The sequence below is a fragment of the Python bivittatus genome, unplaced genomic scaffold, assembly GCF_059951505.1.
Source record: "Python bivittatus isolate LINGU-HERP-01145 unplaced genomic scaffold, Pbiv_v1 ctg000410_np1212, whole genome shotgun sequence".
In the NCBI taxonomy this organism is placed as follows: Eukaryota; Metazoa; Chordata; class Lepidosauria; order Squamata; family Pythonidae; genus Python; species Python bivittatus.
The window spans coordinates 15,624,792-15,651,316 of NW_028277067.1; the positions used below are offsets into that span (position 1 = coordinate 15,624,792).

General features: G+C 42.3%; 1 protein-coding gene across 2 annotated transcripts; it reads right to left on the minus strand.

Annotated features, from left to right (window-relative positions):
• LOC103067344 (long-chain fatty acid transport protein 2-like) lies at positions 1 to 26,291 on the minus strand. Of its 2 annotated transcripts, none has more exons than XM_015890226.3 (12): positions 25,947 to 26,291; positions 22,090 to 22,191; positions 21,372 to 21,920; positions 18,240 to 18,449; positions 17,624 to 17,779; positions 16,292 to 16,416; positions 14,872 to 15,066; positions 13,517 to 13,607; positions 9,315 to 9,513; positions 7,239 to 7,336; positions 3,444 to 3,574; positions 1 to 1,694 (listed from the first exon to the last, which is right to left on the minus strand). In XM_015890226.3, the coding sequence occupies exons 3-12, from the start codon at positions 21,847 to 21,849 to the stop codon at positions 1,518 to 1,520; spliced, it is 1,860 nt and encodes a 619-aa protein (XP_015745712.1). In that variant the 5' UTR covers positions 21,850 to 21,920; positions 22,090 to 22,191; positions 25,947 to 26,291; the 3' UTR covers positions 1 to 1,517. The 2 variants fall into 2 exon arrangements, with proteins under 2 accessions (XP_015745712.1, XP_087999709.1); XM_088143583.1 differs by lacking the exon at positions 25,947 to 26,291 and adding an exon at positions 24,172 to 24,193.
• Between the last annotated feature and the right edge of the window lie 234 nt (positions 26,292 to 26,525).

A 26,525-nucleotide genomic window follows, 5' to 3' on the forward strand; every position in this document is an offset into this window, starting at 1 on the left:
TAGGTGAAATAATTCGACTTTATTGTAAGGCTACATTGATAGAATCTTGCACATCTGAAAGTACAAATCTCCTGCCCTCCCTATTTACCACCTGAGTAGTTAGGGTGGGTCATTCCTAAGTTTCTTTCTCTGCCCATTACTCAGTTGAGGACTCCTTTTTCTTTTATCTGATTGTTCGCGACCTAGGTGGCGTCTCTTCCCCCCCCATCTTCCAAGATCACCCTCACATCCCATCACAATTACAGGCTGGTGAGGTAGATTAGGCTGAGAAAAAGTGGCCCAAATAATCCAGTGAGCACCAGGATCAAATGATAATTTGAACCTAGGTCTCTCTTGTCCAAGATTGGTTAATACATTACACCAGTATGAAAATACATTTTAAAATAATATACAGAAGTGTGTTTTGTGAGGATCTGTGATGGAATGGTTTGATGAAGGTCACGCTCGGGGAGATAAGCATTTCCTTAGCCCCCAGCAGGAGCGTGGGAAGGTTAAGAAGATGAGACTGGCACCACCCTAAGGAATTCACAGTGTTTTGGCTGGCTGGCTTGGGAAGTGTAGATTAGTCTGGAGAGATTTTCTGTCTGAGAGGTTGAAGCTAATTAATGCGACAGAACTGTATCTGTACTGTCTCGTGGGGTTCTTTGGGCTGAACCTGACAGGATCTGAGTTTAGAAATCAGTACTTTGTAAGAAAATTATGTTAAAGACATGTGCATGAACATGTATTGATGTGAGCTTTTAACTATGTACAGGTAGTCTTTGACTTATGACCATTCATTTAATGACCGTTTGAAGTTACAACACTGCTGGAAAAAGTGACTTATGACCAGTCTTTGCACTTATGATTGTTGCAGCATCTCTGCAGTCACATGATCAAAATTCAGGCACTTGGCAACCGGTATGTATGTACAAATGTTGCAGCATCGTGGGGTCACATGATCATCATTTGCAATCTTCCCAGGGGGCTTCCAACAAGCAATTTCAGTGGGGGAAGCCGGATTCACTTAACAACTACATGATCTGCTTAACAACCATGGTGACTCGCTTAACTACCATAGCAAAAAAGGTTGTAAAATTGGATGCGGCTGAGTTAACGACCACAGCAATGGAAGTTCCAGTACCAATTGTGGTCATAAGTTGAGGACTATCATACTGATGCTTTGAACCTCCCTTGACATCGGACACAAGGCAGGATATGGAAAAGTACTGGAGGAGAAAGTGGTTAACTGTTCTACATCTTTCCAGATACTGACTTGAGGATAAGCTTCACACCAAAACAAGAGTTTTGTGTGGCCAGAGAAAGTGGCAACAACATTTTATCATTTTCAAAAAATTCCCTAAACTAGTGTGTTGGACAGATTTCTCAAGAACACACAAATACATGATTCAAGTTGATAGAGAAGAAATAATGTTCTGGTCATAAATCCCTTGTTCTTGAGCAGAATCAAAACATAGATGGCTGTTCCAGGGATCCCTGTGCTTTTAAAGCTGTTATGCTCCTCTTTGAACCTTCTTTCACAGTTTCCTTTTCTTCTCTACAATGGAGTGATAGATCTCCTCAGTCATGGGCATGTAGTTCTTTTCTGAGTCATCCAGGAAGAAGAGGGGCTCACTGATAGTGGCAGGATTGAATCCATCCCTCACCAGATGACCTTTACGCTGCTTGAAAGTTCCTGTGATCTCCAGAACTGCCTGCAGAAAGTACAATGCAGCAGTGAGAACAGAATCAGGAATTAGTCCTTCATTGTTGCTCTGCTTCAATAACAAGGCCAGTGAGTGGTGCTTCCATTACTGTTTTAATGTGAGACAAGTTAAGGAAAGTAATGGATGGATTCCCACCAAGTGTTATCTGCCCATGAGAAAATTCACACCAATCACTTTCTCAATATGTAGTGAGGCAGGAATGGGCAAGTGTTGGGGGTCCTTAGAACAGCTGGTTTAACCACCTGTCAGATTGCCCAACTAACAGGTCACAGGTATGGAGGTGGTTCTGCCTGTGAGTCAGGTTGTCTCTGAACGTTACCTAGTACACTAAACCCACGTCTCAGAACAGCCTGGCTGATAGGACATAGCCACAGAGGAGAGATGTGGGAAAAAGCAGTAGGGAACAATCACTAAAGAGCCATGACTTCCATGACTAGTGCTGCAGGAGAATGGCAATATTAGCAGGGCGTGGCTGTGACCAGCAACATCTGGAAGTAGCCCCTGAGATAGGCAAAATGGCTTAGGAGAAGGCAAATGGGGCTGCCCCCACAACTAGAAAAACAGTAGAGAATGCAGCCACACAAAGACCCGGTCAGCAGAAGCAGTGCAAAACCTGTAATGTACTGTTTAGTGACAGGTTGAGCAATAGAGTTGGCTCTCTTCCTGGTTTAAATGGAATTTATGTGCAGCACAGAAATAGGGGCCTCTTGAGAAACCGCTAGACTTGTTTCCGAGAGTTGAAGTCCACACATCTTAAAGTTGCCCAGGTTGAGAAACACTGCCCTAAAAAGTAACTAGGGTGTGTTCATACTGGGATTAGGGATGAATCCCACGTCTTCTTGCCACATTCAAGCTATTGCAGGCCAAGGCAGCTACCCTGTGCGTAGCAGAAATTCCCAACTGCATATCTTTGACTATACCAGGAGAACAAAATATTCACCACTATTTCCCCCAATCTTCCCACCCTTCATCCAGTTGATATTTTTTCTGCCTGCTGTTTGCCATTACGGTGTTCCCCCCGGTCTCCTCCTGCTTTCCTCAATCCTCTTTATGGGCTACTGCCTTCCTTAACCTTCTCTATCCCCTCCCTGCCTTGTCTCCTCCAGCATTTTGTGCTGTCCTCAATGCCCCCCATCTCCTCCCCCCAACAACCATCATCCCGTCACCTTTTTTAACCCTTACCCAAACCTTTCCACATTTTCAGCATCGCCTTGCACAACCAACTCTGCCCGATGCTTCTCCCCAGCTTTCCCATTCTGCTTTCTCCAACCCATCTAATATACCATAGCCAATCCAGTTCCTCTGTGTAGAAATACTGAATTTGGATATATAAAACTTGGTTCTTAAGATTTCAGATGAATTTATATATACTGTTTCTTTCCATTATTCCCATTTTTTGTTCCTAATTAGGTTCTTTTTTTAAAAAAAAAAAAATTCAGTGTACACCTACTCTTTAATAAAATGAATGCATTTTAAAGTGAAGAAACTCCATGCAAGTACAGACTCATCTGACAGCTTTCTTTCCTAGCAATTCTTAGTAGAATTCATTCCAGTAGTACTATTGATGAAATCAAGCCTACAGTTACTTCTCTTCCTCTTGTTGCTCTGATTGGCATCAGCACTTCCATTTCTACTACACCTTATGATGCTGAGGTCTGTGTTTTTGAGTCATTTGTCCTAATGCTTTCTTAGCTTGCTGTGGTGAGAGCAGACTAGCCTAAAACTACCATTTCTCACCTGGATGCGAATGAAGCGAGGTATGGCATAGCTGGGCAGATAATCATTGGTATGTACAAACAGCTTCTTTCCATCAAAGGAAAGCCCATCTTTCAACCGGATGGCTGCCATCCCAATCTTTCCTTCATGCCCTGGAACAAATCAGAATGAGATAATTAACAGTAGAGCTACATGTTTTATGCAAAAAAAAAAAAAAGTTATTTTCTAGCTTTCATTCATTATTTAGCTTCAAGCCTCAAGACTGCATTGGGGGTGCATTTTGGGGTACTGAGCAAAGTCCTAAGGAAATTCGATTGAATGGTTTCATAAGCCCTTAAGTTTTGTATATGGGCCAAGCTGTATCCCATATAATAGCTGGGCAACTGTTTTAACCATAAACAATTTGATTGCCGCTAGAATGTAATTTGCCCCCTGTTGCCTATAAAATGTAGCTATGGCTAGTGTGCTCTTTTGGGCAGTAGAAGTGGCATAATTTACCTGGGCTGAATCTCCTAGAAGCCTGAAATACAACACTCAAGTATTTAAAACATTTGACTTGCTCTCATTCATGGGAGCCAATTGCCCACTTGTGTCTTTGTCTTTTGTTGGAAAAAACTAAAACTTTAGATTTATCATAGTGGATCACTAATTGTTCCTCCTTACAGGAGGGTGCCAGGGTTCTTAGTGCCTGCTTCATACCTACAGAAGACAGGGAGAGAAGAACTGCATCGTCGGCATCGAGTAGGACTGGGAGATGTCTGTCAGCTAATTTAGGGGCAGGAATATCAACTCTCTGGAGGGTTTCAATCAGAGAATTGATATATATTGTACGCCACTCAGAGTCACATTTTTCGTGAGATGGGTGGCCATGTAAATATGATGAAATAAATAAATAATTGTTAAAGAGCAATGGTGCTAAAATACATCCTTGTTTTGCCCCCTTGGCAGTCTGGATAAAGTCAGAAAGGTCCTCTCCCTGATTACATCTCGCTCTAAGGCTGGTTTTATCATATAACTTGTTGTAGTCAAGGCTTGCCAGGTCGGTAGAGCTCGGCTGCTGCTCCCTCCTGAAAGCGCTCTACGTGGGGCTGCCCTTGAAGAGCATTCAGAAGCTTCAACTGTACAGAATGCAGGTGCACGGGGAGTAAATGGTGTCAGAAGTGCGACATGTATAACACCACTACTGCATGAGCTGCATTGGTTGCTAGTGGGTTTCCAGGTGCAATCCAAGGTGCTGGTTGTCACCTTTAACATGCATGGCTTGGGACCAGGTTACCGAAGGGACCGTCTTTTCCCAATAGTTTCTACCTGTCCAATCCAGTCCAGCCGGTTGGGCGTGATGCAGGTCCTGTCAGCCAAGGAATGTCGAATCCTGTTTACTCGGGGTGGATTATTCTCTTGTCTGTTACCCAGATTGGACTTTGGTGAATAGGTACCTGGCATATAATTTGCTAATGATGTTCAATAAACTAATAGGCCTATAATTAGCCAGATCATTCCTATCCACAATTTTATATAAGGGAACAATTATATATATTATTCCCCCCCTCCAGTCCTCTGGAATCTTTGCTGCGTGATTAATGTATGAAAAGAGAGACGCCAATACAGGGGCCCACCAATTTGAATTGGATTTAATTAGCTCGGGGGGGACACAGTCACTCCCAGGAGCTTTACTATACTTAAGCTGGTTAATGAGATTTTTAACTTCCTTGCATGTGACTGGGGGCCACTGCGGTAGTGAGGATAAAGGTACACCCATCACATAGGTATTAGTGTGCAGATCACAATAAAGGGCTAGGAAGCAACGTACCCAGGTACTTGAGGGGATGCTACAATACAATTGTGTACTGTTGTGCTGTTATGGGAACCATTTTTTACAGTATGCCAGAATAGGGAAGGATTTTTGGACTTTGTAGCTTCGATTAGCTGTGACCATTTTTCCTTCTGATCTTGGGTTTTTTTCTTTCTGAGCAGAGCCTTATACTGTCTTTTCTGCTCCTTTAGAATTTGGTGGAATCTGGTGAATTGGCCTTCAGTGACATAGCCTAGAATTCCAGTAATGCTGCTCTGGCAGTGATGCAAGATTTGTCAAACCGACTCTTAGAACCAATCCCAATCCCCTCCTGACTGGGTTGGTATTTGTCTTCGTTAAAAAAGGCTGGAGCTTAGCTATGAGATTGTGATACACATCAAATATTCTGTTATCTTGTGGGGCGGTTGGGTCTGAGTGGGCCCCAAAGTTACAGAGGTTTGAAAAGTATGCAGTTCCTCCCTCTAAGTAAAACCATCCTACATTCAAGGGAGTGGTTCCATCTGACCCTGTAAGAGCCACCTCCCATCAGGCATTTTAAATGGGCCTTAACTTGGTTCCTAGCTGGACCTTGCCTAAATTTGCAAGTGAAAGTTAGGGGAAGGTGGTCGCTTTCAGACCTAGGGACTATGCCAAAGTGTATAAGGCAAGGGGCCAGGTCTCTAGAAATTATTAAATAATCTGTCAGGGATAACTTGTGAGCTGACCAAAAAGTATATTGCCTAGGGAAATCATTTTGGACAGAGCCACTCATCAGGTAGTACACTTGGGCAAATTTTTTAATTAGATATGCTGTTTTATTATCTTATTGTTCTCTTTTTTCCCCTGTTAATGAATTGCTGTACCAAATGATTTCTCTTTTCCTACTGTAAAGACTGGTCAAAGACAATAATAAAGAGATTTGATTTGATTTGATTTGATTTGATTTGATTTGATTTGATTTGATTTGATTTGATTTGATTTGCCGAGAGGTCAAGAAGAGCAAGGGTGAATGCAATCCCTGGTCCCACCAGAGGTCAACCAAAAGTACGATCTACCCAAAAGGGCTCAGGTCACCCTAAACAAGGCCGCCAGATGGTTATCAGTGGATGCAATAAGGGCAGAGAAATATTAATGTGCTCCAGGTTCCAACTTTAAAGCATTCTGGATGGGGAGGAAACAACTCTGGATGGGAAGGACCTTACTTTGACTCAACCCTGGCAAGATAGCTTTGGGGTTTTGGCCCCCCAGGGTCTGGTGATATGCCATCTTTAACTTTGGATGGGGTGGCGATTTGGGGGTCCTTCTGGATGTGCAGCTATTCCTGGAGGGGCAGGTGGCAGCCATGGCTAGGGGGCCTTTGACAGATTTGTCTTGTGTGCCAGTTGCACTCTTTCCAGAGGCTTTGCTCACTATCACTCATGCCTTGATCACTTCCCGTTTGGATTACTGCAATGCGTTCTACATGGGGCTACCCTTGAAGACCATCAGAAGTTACAATGGGTCCAGAATGCAGCAGCATGTGCAGTGTTGGGCATTCCAAGGTTTGCCCGTGTTATAACCCTGCTGTGCGAGCTGCACTGGCTCCCGGTTTCCTTTCAGGTGTAATTAAAGATGCTGGTTATCACTTTAAAGCCCTACATGGCACAGGACCAGGTTATATGAGGAACTGCCTCTCCCTGAGGATATCTGCCCATCCCACCAGGACAGATTGGGTAAGCACACTCCAGGTCCCTTCCCTTAAACATTGTCATCTTGTGGGCCCTTGGAAGTGTGCCTTTTCTGTTGCAGCCTTTGCCCTATGGAACACCCTCCCCTCGGAGGTCCGGCAGGCCCCCACCTGAGGTTGAGGTGGCATACAAGTTGACAAATAAATAAATTAATAGGTTAATTTATGATTCAGTATATTGCACAACCTCCCAAAATAGGTAAATCCAGTAACCAAGTTAAGCATCTTGTGCAAACAAGTTCTCTAAATGTTCATTGGCAAGGGTGTGTGTATATGTATATAGGCGTTTCAGACTTACCTGGGACTGGTACTCCATATACACTGACTTCCTGAATGAAGTCCAAAATTGCCAATGTCATCTCAACTTCAGTAGTGGCCACGTTCTCCCCTTTCCAGCTGCAAAAACAGGAGGGCTTTATTTCTTACAGGGTTAGCTAGAATGTATTAATAATATATTATTTAGCATTTAGATCCCACTGTGAATTGCTTCACTCACAAGAGCCCCTTCTGGCATTATGATCAGTGGCAAAATATTACTTAACTCATTCAGGTAAATTCAATGGGGATGAGCCTACTGGCAAACATGCAGAGAATTCCTAACCATAGAGGAAGTTATCTATTATGGTCGCTCAGCCACGAAAGATGATGCAAATGTTTGTGCAAATAAATACACATGGCTGACAGAAGGTTAAAAGAAAATGACAGTGATAATTACTTTGTTAACCATGCTCATGGAACAAATGAGTGATTGATGATAATATAAGCCTGGATTAGGTCACCATCACATGCAATCTAATAAAATATGTTATTCCAGTAGAAGAGAATATATGCAGCTCAAGGTTGAACTGTGGGTTTTTGGTGCTTTCCGAGCTTGGTTGTTTCCCTGTAGACAATCATGACCAGGCTAGGTAACATGATCAGTGCCCTGTATTGGGTTGGCATTGTATATAGGGGGTTGCATGTTTCTTTGCCCTGCAGTTGTTACTTGGCTTTCAGTATGTATTATAGCAGGGTTCCTCAACCTTGGCGACTTGAAGATGTGTGGACTTCAACTCCCAGAATTCCCCAGCCAGCATGGAATTTTGGGAGTTGAAGTCCACACATCTACAAGTCGCCAAGGTTGAGGAACCCTGTATTATAGGATAGCAATAGTTTGGTTGTTCTTAGAATTTTTAGGGCTGCTTTTGTTTCTGCTTTGAGATGGTTCTGTTTCTGTACCCTTTTGGGCTATGGTATAATTGCCTGTCTTATGTTTCCTTAGGTCTCACTGGCCATTCCTGTTATCTTGAATGCTGCAAAACATTCTAATTGGTTGTAGCTGAATTCTTCATGGAGGATACTCTATTCTGGGGTGGGTATCAGGCAGCTGGAAATATTTGCCACCTAGTCAGGTTCAATTACATCTTTACCTGTAGGGCTTAGGTTGAGCAAAATATGTCATATTCAAGCCGAGGCAAGGTAGCCATACTTCGGGGATGATTTCAAATGGATTCCTGCACTAAGCAGGGAATTGGATGATGGCTTACATGACACATTCCATGTTTCTATGGAACATCCTTGCTTTTGTCCAAGCCGCAGGAAAATTATGAACCTCTTTATGAATTATGTAATTCAATGGTTTCATGCTGTAATCTGCTTCCAGGATGTTGGGGTTTTTTAATCAGATAACTTGCTAACCGATGCAAGGGCCTCTATACCGTGATCCAGCCACTGTTTTGTGAATGGCCATTATTACTGAAGTTATTAGCTCCATACTTATTTCAGTTTCCACTGACTATAAGTATATATGTGCCTGACAATCGTGCCAAATCAAACTATTTAGACCTTACAGTATCAGAAGATTCTACATTGTTTTTTGCTGTAATTCTATAAATACACCTGGAGTTTCTATAAGACAGATATTTATTGTGCTCACAGAACATCTGGGAGAGGCAGTTTGATGTATTGGTTAAGGTACCAGGCTAGAAACCAGGAGCCATGAGTTCCAGTCCTGCCTTAAACATAAAGCCAGCTGGGTGACTTTGGGCCCATCATTGTCACTCAGTCCCAGATAAAAGGCAATGGCAAACCACTTCTGAAAATATTGCCATGAAAACTGCAAGGACTTGTTCAGGCAGTTGCCAGGAATCAAGACTGACTTGAAAGCATGAGTCAAGTTCTCTGAGTCAAAATCTAAGATTAGTTGTCTAAGGATTAGCCAGCATCTTTGAACATTACTGTACTGTCCTCAGTCAACTGAAATTCAAATTCTTGACTGCAATCGAAAGTCATAGAGCAGTAGTGAACCCAGATGTATCATGCCCCACCCAGCATTCACTTCAGACAGGCAAAATTGCAGACCCAATCTACTCATTGAATGAGTAGTGGGACTCACCGGAAAGTATCTCCCACCCTATCCTGGAAGTAGAGAAAACCTTCATGGTCTTCCATCAAGAGATCACCAGTGTTGAAGTAACTGTCTCCTTTCTTCAGGACATCCTGGAGAATTTTCTTCTCTGTGTTCTGGCGATCTCCTGCATAACCTTCAAATGGATGTGTCTTATTTATCTTCACCACCATTAAACCTGTCTGTCCTAGAACATGAAAAAGGAATCAAGTAGAACCAACAAACGATCATTCTGCAACAAAGAACCAGCGGCACCTCTAAATAGGGATCATTCAATGTTACTGGGCATATGCTTTACATCAGCTGCTATAAGCCTTCATAACTTCCCAGAATACAAAGGGAGAGATCATCCTTGGATGACTCTAAAGACTCAGAGCATTTTCTCACTTGCACTTGTGAGGAAAATATATCTTTAGGTGAATCTTCGGGTGAAAGAAGCAAGTTTTTAGAGGCCTCAGAGGAATGGGATCGCCTTAATAAAATTGAAAGGAATGTGCAGCACCCTTGAAGCTGGTGTGAACTAGGTTGATTGTAAACTCCTGATCACAAACATCCCCATAGCAATGTAAGGGAGGATGTCTTCTTCCTGGCAGTTGGTGCCTTGAACAATTTGTTTTTTCCTCTCTGACACTATTGCTTTCCTTATAGACAGCAGTTGTTCTGCCCTTATAGATAGCAGACAAGAACGGGGGCAGAAAGTAACTTGAGAAGTATTGCTCATTTAGGTATGCCTGCATCATCATATAAATATGTATGCGTATGCGTTCTTTTCCCTTCCCCTTCTTGTAGAACTGTATACATTTCAGAGCATTCATTTTGCCTACAGGGGAGTGTCTCCCACTAACCTTTGGTGGGGTCCAGTACATACTGTCTAATAAACACTGCAGTGAAGCCTTGATTATTTTGCATTTGTGTCCTGCGTTTCGATTCCACACAATTTCCTCACTGTGGCATAAATATGTGCTAGCAACCTTTTGTACTGTTGACATTACCATCACTGTCCCGAATCTATATCAGAGACAGCCTTACATCATTCTTGTTTAAGTTTCATAGTACTGTTTTTCCTTGCCCTTGATACAATCTGGCACTCTTCACCATTTTGTTGCTGAGACAGTGAAGTATCTCTTTAGGCTGGTCTGAACATGGTCTTTCCTCTCCAACCCTTGAGCATTTTCCTGGGAGGTCATTCTGGTTTGGGAAACTGCCCGGTCTACTTCTTTCAAATCAGCTCTTCCTTCGGATCAGCCAGAACAGCAGTGACCAATAATGGCTGAAGTACTGTAGATGGCTGTACAGTGAAGTGGGAGAGAAAAAGCTGTTTTTTCTCTCTGTTGTTTTTTGGCACTATCCCCCCCATGTCTGCCAGCTGTTCTTTGGCTGCTTTTGAATACAGGTTTAGTGCTTTTCTGGAATAAGGCTCAATTCATGTCCAGAAGGAGTCTGACTATCAGCTGATATGACTGGACTGAGTTTTCATACATAGTATGTTTAGACAGGCTATCTTCTCCTCAGCCTATCCATATCATATTAAGGACAGCAATTGGTGGGTGTGTACATGCTGGCTGGTGATGTTTGGAAGGAGGGGAGGGAAACAAAACTAGGAGAACGCATCAATTCCTCTATTTAACATGCTTGTACAGCGCCAGTAAAGATGGCAACATTTGCTGGGATCATGTCTGTATCACAATAGAGGCGGCACATTTTATGCCAGAATAGCTTCCTGTGGGCTTAAAACTGGTGGATAGCATTTTAACCTGACCATGAGAAATAGCCCTCAGTCATGATTTTTCAGGATACCCATCCCTCAGCCAGAGGAAGCAAGAGTGTGGCAGCATGCACAGAGGTGGTTGGGCTCTTGCGTTACCTCAACTAATTAAATGAATTGACAATGATTTTAGGAAAGGTAAAGGAGACTGTGCATACATGTAGTGCATAACTTTGATGTGATTCTGGTCCCCTATTGGCTTAGATGCCTTAAAAGCAGTGTTGTCCAAACTTGGCCACTTTAAGATGAGTGGACTTCAACTCCCAGAATTCCCCAGCCAGCATGCACATGGCTGGCTAGGGAATTCTGGGAGTTGAAGTCCACTCATCTTAAAGTGGCCAAGTTTGGACAACACTGCTTTAAACCCAAGGTCTTCGATCTATTAGTCCCACGGATGACATCTATCCATAGCCCTTAGTCAAGATGATATCGCAGTGCAAGCTTATCTTGGCTTAAATTGCCCACCACACCCTTTCCAGGAAATTCTGTTGCACTGCATTTCTTCCTCAGTTTTGCAATCCACTCTTAAACTCACAACCAGCTGTTTGTTATGTGTGCACTTATTCTCCTACGCATTTCAGATACTCCCTTTACCACAGAGAACAGTAACCCAGCATGAGTTACAAGGTCACAAATATTAGAATCTTAGTAGCCTTTTACAAGGACAAACATATGCAATGTATGTAACCACAATATAATTAACACTATACTGATGAAGCCAGTGGAGTTAAAAAACTTTTTATTAAAATATGAAATAGTCTACATCTGTACTGCTAACCCATAGTCTTGTTTTCTTGAACAAAGCTGTCTGAGGTTCATTTTCTCACTAACATCAAAAGTTCTCTCCTATCCTGAATGTTATTATTTCATCTAATTATATGGATCTAATTATTTAGAGTATAAGAATATTGCAGATACCATCCAGTTCATTAAAAAAAAAAAGCAGGCAGTCTACAAACCCCACTCCCAAATGTTCTTTAATTAATGAGAGGTATGTAGTCTATATACCTTTCCCCACTGTTGACCTGAAACACTATTTTCCCCCTTGAATCCACTGAAAACTATACTGACATGAAATTTGCTTGCCGCTGCTACCATTCCCTATTGTGCACTACTGGATTAGCCTTTGCTCCTGGTCATGGCATTCACCTGTTTGCCCTCCAGGATAATGGATGGTGGAACCTAACAGATAAAGACTGTCTCTGAATAAGAGGGAAAATACAACATGAACATCAGCATAGCTAAGAATGACTCAAGCTTGTCTCACTCACGGGCCTGGGATGAAGGGAAGGCAACGTCATGCAGACATGCCTTCCCCCACCCCCACCCCTACCCCCACCCCTCCGCCAGCAGTATGTTGCAACCACAGTGTGTTGGTGCCATACGTGCAAATGGGAAAAGTTTCATGTCGTCCTTAAGACCTGAAGGGATTTTTGTAAATACATTCTACCTACAAAGTGATCTTCTAAAGACTGTAGTCCAGAACGTCTGCCTTGTGTCCAGTCTGTATGGAATGTTCCTTTACTTTGGTTTATGTTTCTGATTTTTACTTCCCAAGTAGCCCTGTCCATATATGTTCCAAATACAATATGTGCTGCAGTTATGAAAGTATTGTAGTCATATGTACTGATTTGACATGAGGTCTGACTCACATTGAACAAGAAGCAAGAGAATCTCATATTTCCATTTCTACTAAGCTTTGTGGAAAGGATTTTTTTTTTCATTTCACAAGTGGTGCACTAGCACTAGAATATATAAGAAAACTGCCACAGATCTTCTACAGAGAAAAATGGTAGGAACCATCGATAAAGTGCCATCACAGCAATGCTTTGAGTCTGCTAGCAGCTCTCATTCTTGAATCGAAGCCCTTGCATTAAGCAATACAAAGATGCAAGCCAAGCTTATTATCTATGGAAAGGCAGCAGGTACTATAGAAAGTTGGGGTAAAGACAGTGCAGGAATGTCCATGGGGGACAACAGTTGTCAAAAAGGTCAAGATGGGACCGCAATCTCCTGATCAAAACTCCACCCTTTCTTTACATGCCTTGATGCACATTAAAAGGGGCAGGGCTTTGATGGCGTAATCACGGCTGCCATCTTGATTTTTTTTTTACCCCCTGAAACAGTGAAGGTTAAAGAAAGTTTAAAAAAAACAGATTTATTTTTTTTAAAGAAAGGTGCGTATGAGAATTTTCTCTTAGTAATATATCGTATTACTAAATGTCGTAGACCTGATGTTGCCTGGGGTTATGGCAGTTGAAGCCCAATATGTTAACTGATTTGGAGGGCATCAGGTTTGGAAAAAAGGCACTGAAGGCCATGTATCTTCCTCTGGGGTTGGGGGGAGGATCTTGACAATGCAAAGTCTGGTCTGTCTTAAATGTGTCTGCCTTTCTGTTTGTCTGGTCTGTCTTAGACAGCTTACCTGTAGTCACTGGAATACAGAACCCCTTTTCATCTCTCACAGGCTGCTCTGCGTCCACATCGTATTGCACAAGTTTATAATTATATAGTTTCTGAAAATGAACAAGCAAGGCATAGTAATGTGAGCCCAGAAACAGACATCGAAGATAGGCACAATATATGGATTTAAAAATAACAATGAGAACAACAACAACGTATTTTTATGAATGAGCAAAAGGAACAAGGAAGTTCACGTGGGATAAAGAGGCCCAGCTAAACCCTACAGAGCTAAAGTCTCTCCCTTTCTCCTCTGAACCATCCTGTGATGTAGTTAGGTTGAGAGTCAGGTACGTTGGGACTGATATCCCCCACATTCTTTGAGGTGGGCAAAGAGAAGTCACTGCTAGAGGCAAGAGGACAACCACTTGCATCAGGCATGTGCTGGTCTGCTCCCAATCCCCCCCCCCCAGGTTTATATCCCCACTGACCTGCATCCCAACCAATTAAGTGGTCAGCCACTACTCCAGCCTTTCCTTTCTGTGGGGTCCTTGGGGTTCTCTGAACTTGGTTCTTTTCTTGCAAACGTTTCATTGCCCGGCTCGGTAACATCTTCAGGGCTAAAATGGGATGGGGTTTGCTCTCTATTTATGTGCTGTGGCCTGCCTTGTCAGTGCTGGTGAGGCTGGGAGTTTTGTTTCCTTTCTGGCCAAATGACTTCACTGAGGGGTCCACAGGGTGCAAAATGATGAGGTGCCATAGCTACTGCCTGTGCTATGGCCACCACACAAGACAACTTCAGAGCAAGGCTTATTGACCTAGAAGAGTCTTCAAGAGATGCCCTGGTGTTTTCCTGCTATTGCTGTAGCAGAAAATTGGTCATGTAGGACTCCCTGGAGTACCCCACAGCCTAATGCTTCTGTCTGGAGCATCTTTGGAGGAAAACATTAGAACTGGCATAATTCTCTCAGCAGCTGACCATCCCATGTGCTTCTCTGAAAAATTACACCCCTGGGAGGCTTAATGTACTAACTTTGTGTTTTTAAAAAATCCCAAATCTTCCAAAATAAGAAAAGCCAATGCATTCCAATGATATCTGTTTGTGGCCTTTGGAGAATAATGACAACAGTTGAAAGCAGAAGGGGTAACTGGCCTCAGACCATTCCTTAGACTCAGAGAGAAGCTTGAAAGTGCTGAGTTTGGGGGCTGTATGTCTTTTTCTTAAAATACTCAAATTTTGTCTCATATAGTTCTCTGTGTCTATAGTTCTATATATATTCTGGCTAGGGGCCTAAGTAGTTAGAAGTGACCCAGACTTTTTTTCAGTTCCAGAGAGAACCTGGCTTTAACCTTATGGATGTCCTAAGACTTTCTCATTACCTTGATGAAGAAACTGGTCCTTCCCACAGCTCCAACTTTTCCTGTGTAATTAATGAATCCAGCAGTTCCTTCGGTAGCTCCATACAGTTCATAGATTTGGATGGGTCCAAATCGGTTCAGGAACTCCTTCCAAACCTCCACTCGCATCCCATTGCCGATGGCTGCTCGCACACTGTGGTCACGGTCACTGTCTTTCTGCAATGTGAGATATCAAGGAGATTAGTGCTGTCCAAAATAATGTTAGCAGCAGCTATGCCAACTGATCAAGCAGGGAAAACTTTAAGAAGTTGTTTGGAGAACATCCTACAAGTTGTCAGGAAGGAGTGGCAGTCCATAAAGATTGTTTACAATTAGCTTATAAAGTCTATGAGGAGACTTTAGCTGGTTCAGACTACAGCTGCATAGCTATGATGCAGTTAATATAAACAGATCAGAATCCATGTCACCAGTAGATGAATGAAACAAGTTTGGTTTCCAAATTCTGATTAATACCACTTATTCTTAGTACTACTGGGTAGCATCTTTAAGCAAGTATCAGGGACCCAAAGTTGCCTAAGGCCTAGCAGAAACACCAGGAACTACCCACTTTCTAGCAGACTTTTCTACTCAGCAATGCCACAATATGTGAGCTCAATTTGAGGGGCATTTGCAAGCAAATGACTGTTGCTAAAACACCATGTTGGCTTCATTTCTGTGACAATGACTGTTCCCTTCCCACTCCTCAACAGAAAAATGGCCATCATCAAGCAGCCTCCCAGACTCTCATCAAATATTTCTGCTTTTGAAAACTCCCTGTAATCCTTGGTTGGAGGAGAATTCCCCAGATTTACCAGAGATTCATTCAACCTTGAAAGTGGCCAGTTTCAAATCAAACTGGTCATCAAAAACAAAGCTAAGCAACCCTAAGCCTGTTGGCTTCATATGGCCACTTTTAAACTCCTGGGCACCCTTCCCAGAATGCCCCTCCTAGTTTTCCCTTCCATATACCTGTCTTTCAATCAGTTCCCAAAGCTCTTTTTCAGTGTTTGTCAGCCTGCCAAGACACTGATTGCTCTGAGGAATATACAAAAGAACAGTGCCATTGCACAATAGCATCAACCTATATTACAAATATATATTCCCCTGTAAAGATTCAGCACTATTCTTCTGTCAGAGATTAGCAATAATACCATTCTTTTTTTTCCTTTATAGCTATATAAATATATAGATTTATATATAAATATAAAGCTATACAGATGCATATGTATGAGCTTCTACCTGGCAACTATAATTATCAATGTTTCATGAAATAGGAAATGAAGGAGGGAATTGGGTTACATGACTGTATTGCCTGGACTCTATTGTATGCAGTTTGACAGTCAATCTCCTATCATTCCTTGTGATATTGTTTTCTGAAGTATTAGTCTAGCTTATCAATTACCTTTGGTGCATTACACAAGTAGCGCATCATTTCTCCCACGTACTGGATCACAGTGACATGGTAACGTCTGCAGTCATCCCAGTAATGAGAAACGGAGAACTTAGATCTCAGAGCACATGTAGCCCCTTACATAAACAGAGAGAGAAAGTTCAGGAAGTTGGTGGGATTGCTGGTTAGAATCCTGAGCTGGAACGCTCCACGCTGCAACTTTTTCATGGCAGTTTCCCCCCAGTTATCTAAAACGTCCTAAAGTGATTTGGACCCAGGACATTTGAAGAGGACAAAGACAGGGTATAAATTAAATAAAATAAATACATAAATAAAAAGTCTTCTCCCATGCAAGTTTCCTGCTTCCTGTGACTGTCATTCTTCTGCAATCATATCCAAATAGGCTGGGACACTGGCAAGAGATAGGCCATTTAGGTTTATTTATTTATAAAATTTATATGGTTGTGATCAGAAAACATTTGATGTCACACATCTTTGGTCCACCCATCTATCCACCCACTACTTGGTAATTAACTAGTTGTTTTCTGCTTTTTAGCTTAGTTGGTTAGCCTTTACCAATTGAAGTGTTCCATAAAACTGATAGTATGAACTGCCCTAGAATGAGCTACTAGGAATAATTGGCAAGATAGAAACACTTCAATAAACAAATTAGCAAATAAAAAGGGTGTAATTTTCATGTCCTTTCATTATGAAGTAAACTCAGCTTTGCTACTTAAATGACAGCACTGTATGAAATGGATACTGCTAAGGTATCTGTCGGTCCCCTGAAATGCATATATACTTTTGTTGTGGCCTATGGTTAAAACAAGAAAAATTCCTCCTTTTCCTCCTCCTCCTCCTCCTCCTCCTCCTGATACTCCCAGCATGACCATTCATATATGGCATGTCCATTTGCTGTCTTATAAATACATTTTAATTGCATTACAAAACTGTTCCAGGGAAGGGAGGTTTCCCTCTGAATCTGCCAGAAAGCCAGTTAAAGTGTTCTTGGCATAGCTAATTTTTATTGCGAGATTATACAATGTTATGGTTTGTTTGCTTTTTGCTAGAATTCAATATTGGAGATGTATATCATGACTGTATCAAGATGGATAAATAACTGACACCACAGTATAAGCCTTCATGTCTTCCTGCTTGCCTCCTCCCATTCTCCTTAACTCATTCATGCAGCTATTAATGGCTTGTTGGGAAAGTATCTGGGGCAGGCTGTGATGTCCTCTGTAGATGCTGCATTCACATAAGAGCTCTGTGTCTCTTGATCACACTCTGACAGTGAAGGTCTCTTTAGGTGTGTTCTAGGCTCCCCGGCCATTTGGTGCCTACCCATGTCTATGCACCCCACAAGCCCAAGGAGTCCAGCTGAGTGGTAGAGTGGAAGTGGAATGTAAACAACGTCCTTGGCATGGACTTGGCACAGGCGTAACAGGTGGGACCCCAACAACACTTTCTTCTGGGAAAGGTTAGCAGCTTTGGGGAGTCCTGGAGGAAAGTAAAAAGAAAAGGGGGGGGGAAAGGGTGCAATTAATTTAGAGAAACAGCAAGAAATTATAACTTAGAATCCGTTCACAGCCATGCTTGACCTCATGGCAGACATAGTGATTATAACATGACCTCAACATTTCAAAAGCACCCACTGGCCAAAAAGGTCACAGATCAGTGAGCTAAAGGCTGGTACTCTGCTTTGTAGAATGCCACTTTCCATTCAACGTCATCGTCAACAATGGTGTTGATGCTAACGCTGAGGATGTCAGGTGGATTAGGGAGCCTTGCAGACAAGGAAGATGTCTGGTTGACTAACCCTGACCTAGCCTCTAGGCTATGCATGTCATGACAATCATGCAAGGATATAGGCAGAACTCAATTCAGAGAGTTTTCTAGCCAACAGCATGTTTTATCCTTCCAGATCTCTCACAACCACTCCAAGTTTCTTGCTTCTCACCTGTGGTCCCAGAGGTAAAAATATACAGGCATGTAGATTTAGGTGTCACATTGGCTCTGAAGGAAAAAGGCACTGATTCAGCTGAGCTTAATTTGATCCGTTCGAGTAGTGCCTCTACACCTTCAGTTGGGGAATCCTTGCTCAGATAAAAAACACGTATCCCTTCATTATTTAAAGTTGGCAGGACATCTTCAATGGCATCTTTTAAATCTTTAAAAAGGGAAGAAAAAAGATTTGATTAAACCTTACTACCTTAGTTTTGGAAACCCTCTGAGCCTCTTCCATAAACCCTGGAATAGAGCAAAAACATGGCAGAGTTATTGCGAAGACAATGGAAAGGGAAGAATCCTATGCATGCCTTCTTAGAAACACCAATCAGTCCCAGGCAAATATGTATAATATAGTCCATTTTTTCCTGATTATAAAGACAGCCAGTCTGGAACATTATGTCATTAAAAAAACAACTTCACAAAATTTGATTGAATTGCTTTCATGTCTTTGCTTGCCTCTTTGTTGAAAAATTATTAATTCAGATGTTGACAAATAATATGTATCAACATTCCATTGCTGCAAGTCATGAATAAATTGATCTTTCTAATGTTGTGTAATCATCTTTCATGGTTAGATTCAAAATACAATATAACCAAGCTGAACATATCCATCTTTGAAGTACAACAATCAATCTAATGTTAACAATTTTTGAATTTCAGATCAAAATGTGACAATAATAGGACAATGCTATGTTCATCTTAAAATACTTATAATATACAACTGGTTCCTTTAAATTAATCAAGAAAAATATACTGGAGAATATTGCTTCTGGAGCTATGTTTCACTAAGAGCAGGGTATTTCCATATGTTATGGGTATGTAAAAATAACAGTTTTGGAGGGAGTGTAAAACTTGCTATACAGTTTTAACACCACTAAGATCATGTTGAAGATATAATAAAGAAAGAGGCAAGAATTGGTATAAAATGTATTAGTCCAGCTAGCACAAAAATGGCCCTAATACATTGAGAAAAAAACCACCACCAACAACAAATGGGATTGAATAAATTTTGGAATATATTGAGTTGGTCCAAATAGTAATGGAATTGTACATGATAAAACAGAATCCATATACTTTAGGATTAGAATAAAGTGCCAAGAAACAGAACAGTAGTGATACCTTCTAATGACATTTTCTGAAAACAGCCTGCCAAATTCTCAGTAAAACATTATACCCAGCTCCAATGGTACTGAATGTTACTAAGAAGTCCAAGAGGATCACTAGAATTATACTTTGTCTCAAATCATAAAAGAGAAATGGGAACAAAGAGGGGGTGATACCACTGTGGGAATGCACCATTTCATGCAGAAATGTCCCAAGTCATGCTCAATGTAAGCATCTCCAAGTATCTTGCACAATTAACCCAGTAAGCTATTCAAGCAATTACCAGTTCTCTTCCAGGGCCAGAATGTAACAAATCTTTCATTTCTTAGCCCAGCTGTACTGGAAGACATTCTGGAAATGCAGTGGAGGTAGAAATTGACTCCTTTGCTGAATAGAGTTGAGTTGTTAATGAACTTTCACTTATCAGATTGCTTCCAACCATAACCTATTCATTGTTCACAGCTCCAAGGTATACATTGGAAATAATTAAATAATTAATTTTATTATTATGTATACAGGTATAATTCTATGACTTCTTAAACCTATACATAATAATAAAATTAATAAATACATTTAACAAAACAACATAAAAGGATTATACAAGCTAGTGGAAGATCTCTCTCTCTCTATCTCTCATCTCTAGCTCAATCTCTAGTGCTACCTCTGGCTCTCTATTGATCAGCAATGCTAGTTCCAAAGCCTGTATGGAGCCTCTAAGCAACATATAACTGAACACTGTTGATGTAGTTAGGTAACTCTGAATTATCTAGATTTAACAAAGGAGCCCAGGGCTAGGGTGCACTTGAAATAGCAATGCAAATTGCTTGCCTTCCTTGAAAGTCTGGTAAAGCAGCTTTGCTGCATTTGAGGCAACCCCTGATCATTCTATAGCAGTGTTGTCCAAACTTGGCCACTTTAAGATGAGTGGACTTCAACTCCCAGAATTCCCCAGCCAGCATGGCTGTCTAGGGAATTCTGGGAGTTGAAATCCACTCATCTTAAAGTGGCCAAGTTTGGACAACACTGTTCTATAGTGTGGGACCCTGGACTTCTGCCTCAAAGTACTGCTCTGATGGCACTTCTGTCTGAATACTAGTGTCCAAAAGAGCACGAGAATGGACTGACCCACTCACTGCTTGTTTATTTATTTATTTAAATTTAAACAGCTGCCCATCTCACTTACGTGACTCACAAGTTAAACCAGCAAAGACAAAGTTGTAAAACTTGATTAAAACAATTAACAAGGACCTTAAAAGTATGGGAAATGCCAGCACACAGGTCATAGACAATGTGGCCATTTTGCAGGCTATGGGATCCCCAGGCCTGATGGCAAAGACATGTCTTTAGGGACTTCCTAAAGGCCAACCAGGTTGGGGCCAATCTAACCTCAAGAGAGATAATGTTCCAGGGGGCGGGTGCCACAGCAGAAAAGGCTCTCCCGGGTCCTGTCAGATGGAACATGTCCCCTCTGCCAGATCTGATAGGACAGGTAGATATTCTTAGTTTCCAGAAAACATCTAATTTATACTATGGAAGCAAAATGTATACTACATGGCCCTTTGCAATTCTTATGCTCTTACCTTCTAGATCTCAGAAGACAACTGATTTCACAGTGCTGGACAAGGGAATAAGGATAAAGGAGGAAGAGGTTCATTCTAGCAAACTTCCAGTTGGCTGAATTGACAGATTTTTAATAGATGTATATGTGGACTTTTAATAAACAGAGAGCTGTATGCTGGGAGAATGCTTCCATATCATCTAAATTCAATGCTGATAGAACACAGATATAAAGGAAAACATGTTGTATATGGCCAAGCTTATTTTACAAATACAAAATCAGAAATTGTGATGACATTTTGCCCATCCCCCTGGGATGGAAAACATATCTTTGGGTGCAATTCAAAAAGAAGAAAGGGGACAAATAATTATGATGTATTACAATTTTCTCATGGAATTATTTCCTGCATGGTTCTCTCACCTGGAGTTGTTAGAAGAACTTTGGCCTTGCAAGATTTCAGCACATGCAACAGAGACCTGAGTCGTATGTTATAGTTGATACATGCCATGGTGCAGCCAATCTTTGCCAAGCCCATCCAAACTGAGAGATAGGCAGGGATGTTCTTTAAGAAAACAGCCATGGTATCCCCTTCTTTCAGCCCCACATAGCCCTTCAGCACTCTGGCTATCTGGTTGCTGTGTCTGTCAATGTCCCGGTAGGAATAAATCTCATCTTCAAAGAGAATCAAGGGTTTCTCTGAATACTTCTGGACTCTGGCCAGAAATATATCTAGGAATGTGAAAGGGGGATTGCGCTGCAGGTAACTGTGGCATCTGTATCCCATGTGTAGGAGGCGGAAGAAGGCTGTCAGATCCAGCCAAAAATAGGGGAAGAAAAAGTTGCCCAGCAGGGGCAGAAGAATCAAAAGTCCAAGTGCAGCTGTGTATAGATCCAGCATGGTAGGAATTTAGCCTTGATGCTTTGGGAGAAGTAGGTAGGAATCCAATTTGTTGCAGGCTCTATCCAATCCTGTTTTGTGAAGGCAAAGAGCAAAGAAATAATGAATAATCCAAGTATGTAATTCTCAGACTCATCTCGGTCCTTCCAAGCTTAAATGAAGAAACCTTTGTCTCCCAACCAATAAAATTTGAGTGACATGATATAGCTCTGAAATCCTAGCATGCTGTTTGCTACTTACCTTCCTCGTCTCTAGCACAGGTGATTGGCTTTCAGCAGGAGGCTGTTCTCATATACAGTACAGCCTGCTTTTGTCCTTGCCCACAATTTACATCTCAAAGTCCTGGGAAAAAAAATATTGGCACAGTTGATGCTGAGTGAAAATTAACAATCTGGAAGGTTATTGGCCTTTGCAGAATAGACGTTTCTGACACAGTTTAATCAAGAAAGGGAAGGAAGATCAGTTCAGCTAGAATACAAATGAAGCAAAAGCACAGGTGTGAATGAGGTGTACTGTACTACTTGGGGAAAGGATCCTGCCATCATCACTCCGTTCATACTGCTATCTAGAGTGGGTCACTTTATTCTATGGCAGTCTCCGGCAATCTGGTGGCCACTTGATATTTGGGCTTCAACTCCCAGAATTCCCAGCATCATTGATGGGGATTCTGGGAGTTGATCCAACACATGTAGAGGCCACAATATTGTGGAAGACTGTTTAATGACATAGCAGAACCCCTGTAGTTTTCCAAATGTTGTTGGATTCTACCACCTATTGGTCCCTGCCAGCATGCCCAGTGGTTAGGGATGATTTCAGTCCTGTATTATATATTATATAGGACTAAAATATTTCTGTATATTATACATAAAGCCATAGGTTTCCCATCCCTACCCATACATTTGGATTTTAAGAGATACCTTAATTGTTTCGTTGGGAAGACCAACAGTCTTAAATATCACAAATCAATTGATGTCCGCAGGATCCTTAGAAATGAATGATATTTTCCTTGACAAAGACGTTGATTTGATATTATTTCTGGAAACACCGAGGTATAGGCTGACAACTGAGTACAAAGGCTGTTTTTTTTTTTTTAAACAGAGAGTGAGATCAATATGCAAAGATTGATCCTGGAAGACAGTTGACAAAATGTTCAGGTGGAATTGGCCCTATAACCTAGAAGGAGGTGGGAAACCAATTGTCTTCCAGAAGTTTTCAGATTCCAATCTGCATAAGTTCCAGCCAATGCTAAGAAAGAATTATGGAAATTGTGGCTTAGCAACATCTGAAAAGCCTGTAACGACTACCCAACTGTAACGGCCTCTGTAAAGTGTGAATTAGCTGGCTGAGATCTCAGAGGAAACAATGTTCATAATCTCCATTTAAAATATTTTAATATTTGTTTATTTCTTGCCTGTTTAGTTTTGCCAGCTCTATTTGGGGATGTCAGGAAAGGAACACTGCACCTTTTACATGCAAAGGAAATGATGTCAATTCCACAATTTTGATAAATATGCTGCTTTTTGTTAATGAAAAGGGCTTGGTTATTTGAGGGACCGTCTGTCTCCCATGATGTCTGCCTAGCTGATACAAGCTGACAGAGTAGGCGTGCTTTGGACACCTTCAGTTAAACAGTGTCATCTTTTGAGACCCAGACAGTGTGTCTTCTCTGTAGCGGCACCCCCTCTGGAATAAAGTTCCCCCTGAGATCCAGGTGGCTCCCACCCTGATAGCATGGGAATGTATCCATACCAGAAACTGCGTGTACACAATGGCTGGTGCTGTAGCCCAACAAATCATGAGGCTTTCAAAATAGCTGATCAGCAGAAACTATTAGAAATTCTATAGCCCTGCAAGCAGGTACATCTCAAAATACCGGGAATCAACACAAATTCCTCCCCCCCACCCCAACATCCGTTATTGGCATACATTTGATGATTTAGTCTGAAATATACAGACATACCTCAGAGATATTGCGGGGTTGGTTCCAGACCACTGCAGTAAAGCGAGTATCACAATAAAGCGAGTCACACAAATTTTTTGGTTTCCCAGTGCATATAAAAGTTATGTTTACAGTATACTGTAGTCTATTAAATAAGCAATAGCATTATGTTTAAAAAAGCAATGTGGTCGTTAAGTGAGTTGCGCCCAATTTTATGACCTTTTTTGCCGCAGTCATTAAGTGAATCACCACGGTCATTAAGTGAATCACACAGTTATTAAGCAAATCTGGCTTCCCCTATTGACTTTGCTTGTCAGAAACCCCATGGGAAGGTAACAGATGGCAAGCACGTCACCTCAGGACACTGCAACCATCATAAATACCTGCTGGTTGCCAAGCTCCCACATTTTGGTCACATGACCATGGGGATGTTGTGATGGTCGTAAGTGGTTGTAAGTCACTGTTTCTCAGCAACATTGTAACTTCGAGCGGTTGTAAAACAAAAGGTCGCAAGTCGAGGACTATCTGTAAGTAGTGGGGAAGGGGGATAAACTGAGTTTTATTTGTTTGTTTGTTTGTTTATTCAATTTATATAGCCGCCCATCTCATATCAGTGACTCTGGGTGGCTAACAATAATAAAAACAATCAAACACTTAAAACAATACAGAAAATTAAATATAAATATAGCCAAGAGATCTTTAAAAAACCATCAGTATCAGCACAACCATGAAATGGGGCCCTTCACACACTTGGGGCCCCAGGCCCAGACATAAAGCCAGGTCTTCAAAGCCTTCCAAAAAGCCAGAAGGGTTGGGGCCATCCTAATCTCAGGAGGGAGGATGTTCCAGAGGGCAGGTACCACAGCGGAAAAGACACATCTCCTGGTCCCTGCCAGCTGACATTCCTTGGCTGATGAGACCCGGAGCATGCCCACCCTGCTGGACCGGATTGGATGGGTAGAAACAACTGGGAAAAGATAGTCCCTAAGGTAACCCGGTCCCAAGCCATGAAGGGCTTTAAAGGTGACAATCAGCACCTTGAATTGCACCCAGAAACACACCAGCAACCAGTGCAGCTCCCAAAGCAGTGGTGTTACATGTGCCAAGTAACTGACACTATTTACAGCCCAGGCAGCTGCATTCTGCACCAGCTGAAGCTTCCGAACGCTCTTCAAGGGCAGCCCCATGTAGAGCACGTTGCAGTAGTCCAAATGGGAGGTCGTGAGGGCATGAGTGACAGTGAGTAGAGCCTCCCAGTCCAGGAATGGACACAACTGGTGCACAACCCGAAGGAGCCATGAGTCCAAGACAACTCCCAGATTGCACACCGGATCCATCTGGGGCAGTGCCACCCCATCCAGAACCAAAGATGGAAAAACCTCGGTACTGGGAGGCCCAAACACCCAAAGCCACTCAGTCTTGCTTGGGTTGAGCCGGAGCCCATTGCACCCCATCCAGGCCCCTACAGCCTCCAGGCACTGAGATAGGACATTCATGGCATCACTTAGACATCCTGGGGAGGAGATATAAAGCTGGGTATCATCAGCATACTGATGATACCTCACCTGAACTGTCAGATCACCTCCCCCAGCAGCCTCATGTAGATGTTAAATAAGAGGGGTGAGAGAACCGAGCCCTGTGGCACCCCACACAGTAGGGGCTGTGGACTGGATCTCTCCCCTCCTACCAACACCAACCAGAACTGACCCTGGAGGAAGGAGGAGAATCCGCACAACACTGTGCCGCCCACCTCCAACTCCCAAAGCTGGCCCAGAAGGATACCATGATCAATGATATCAAAGGCCTCCAAGAGGTCAAGAAGAGCAAGGATGACAGCACTGCCCCCATCCTGCTCCCACCAGAGGTCGTCCAAGAGCACGATCAATGCCATCGCAGTCCCATATCCCAGCCTGAATCCTGAGTTATGCAGCTTTTAACCATCAGCAAAACCAATGGCATTATAAGATCATAAAGCTGTATGAATATCACAGGTGTCACCAGGTTAATTCCATGTCTGCTGTCATTAGTAACAATACAATTCATCACTTCACAATAATTTTAAATTGTTTCCAATAATATGGTTAGAGAGCATAGGAGCCTCGGATGGTTTGTCCCCTCAGTTGGATAATTGAGTTACTATGTTTTTCATGGCACCTACCTGGAGTGATGCCAGATTTGGACCTTCTTGGTTATTCTGGAGGCTGGAGGAGTTGGAGGAACCAGAGAAGCTGCTGCTGTTGGCCGTACCAGCCGTGTTTGTCTGCGGTTGTGGTGTTTATTGCACCCATAGACTGGCACCAGCTACAAAGTTACACCTTGTTGTGCTTGTCGCACTTCTTGTGCCTGTGAGCCTGGCACTGACCAGAGAAGCAGGCCAGAAGACAGACTTCATTACAACCCTGGCTACAGCCCTTGCTGAATCTGCAACCCTTTTTGCTGCCGGTGTCTGTACCCCTCTGGATTGTGTGAGCTTGTTGGCTGCTTCCAGTAATTGTTGAGAGCTACATTCTGGCAGCTTTTTATCTGAGAGGCTTACTGGGACTCTGGAACCTTGGAGGTGTTGACAGTGGCTGGACAGGAGGGGGTGGCAGTAGAGTGGCAGACTACTATGAACCCTCCCCCTATGGAATCCATTTGCCTTTCCCTCTGCTAGTTCCAGAGAGGGAGAAGACAACCACTTCGGCTTATTTCCATCTGCCGGTTAGATGCTTGATTGTGGACTGTGGGTTTTCCCACT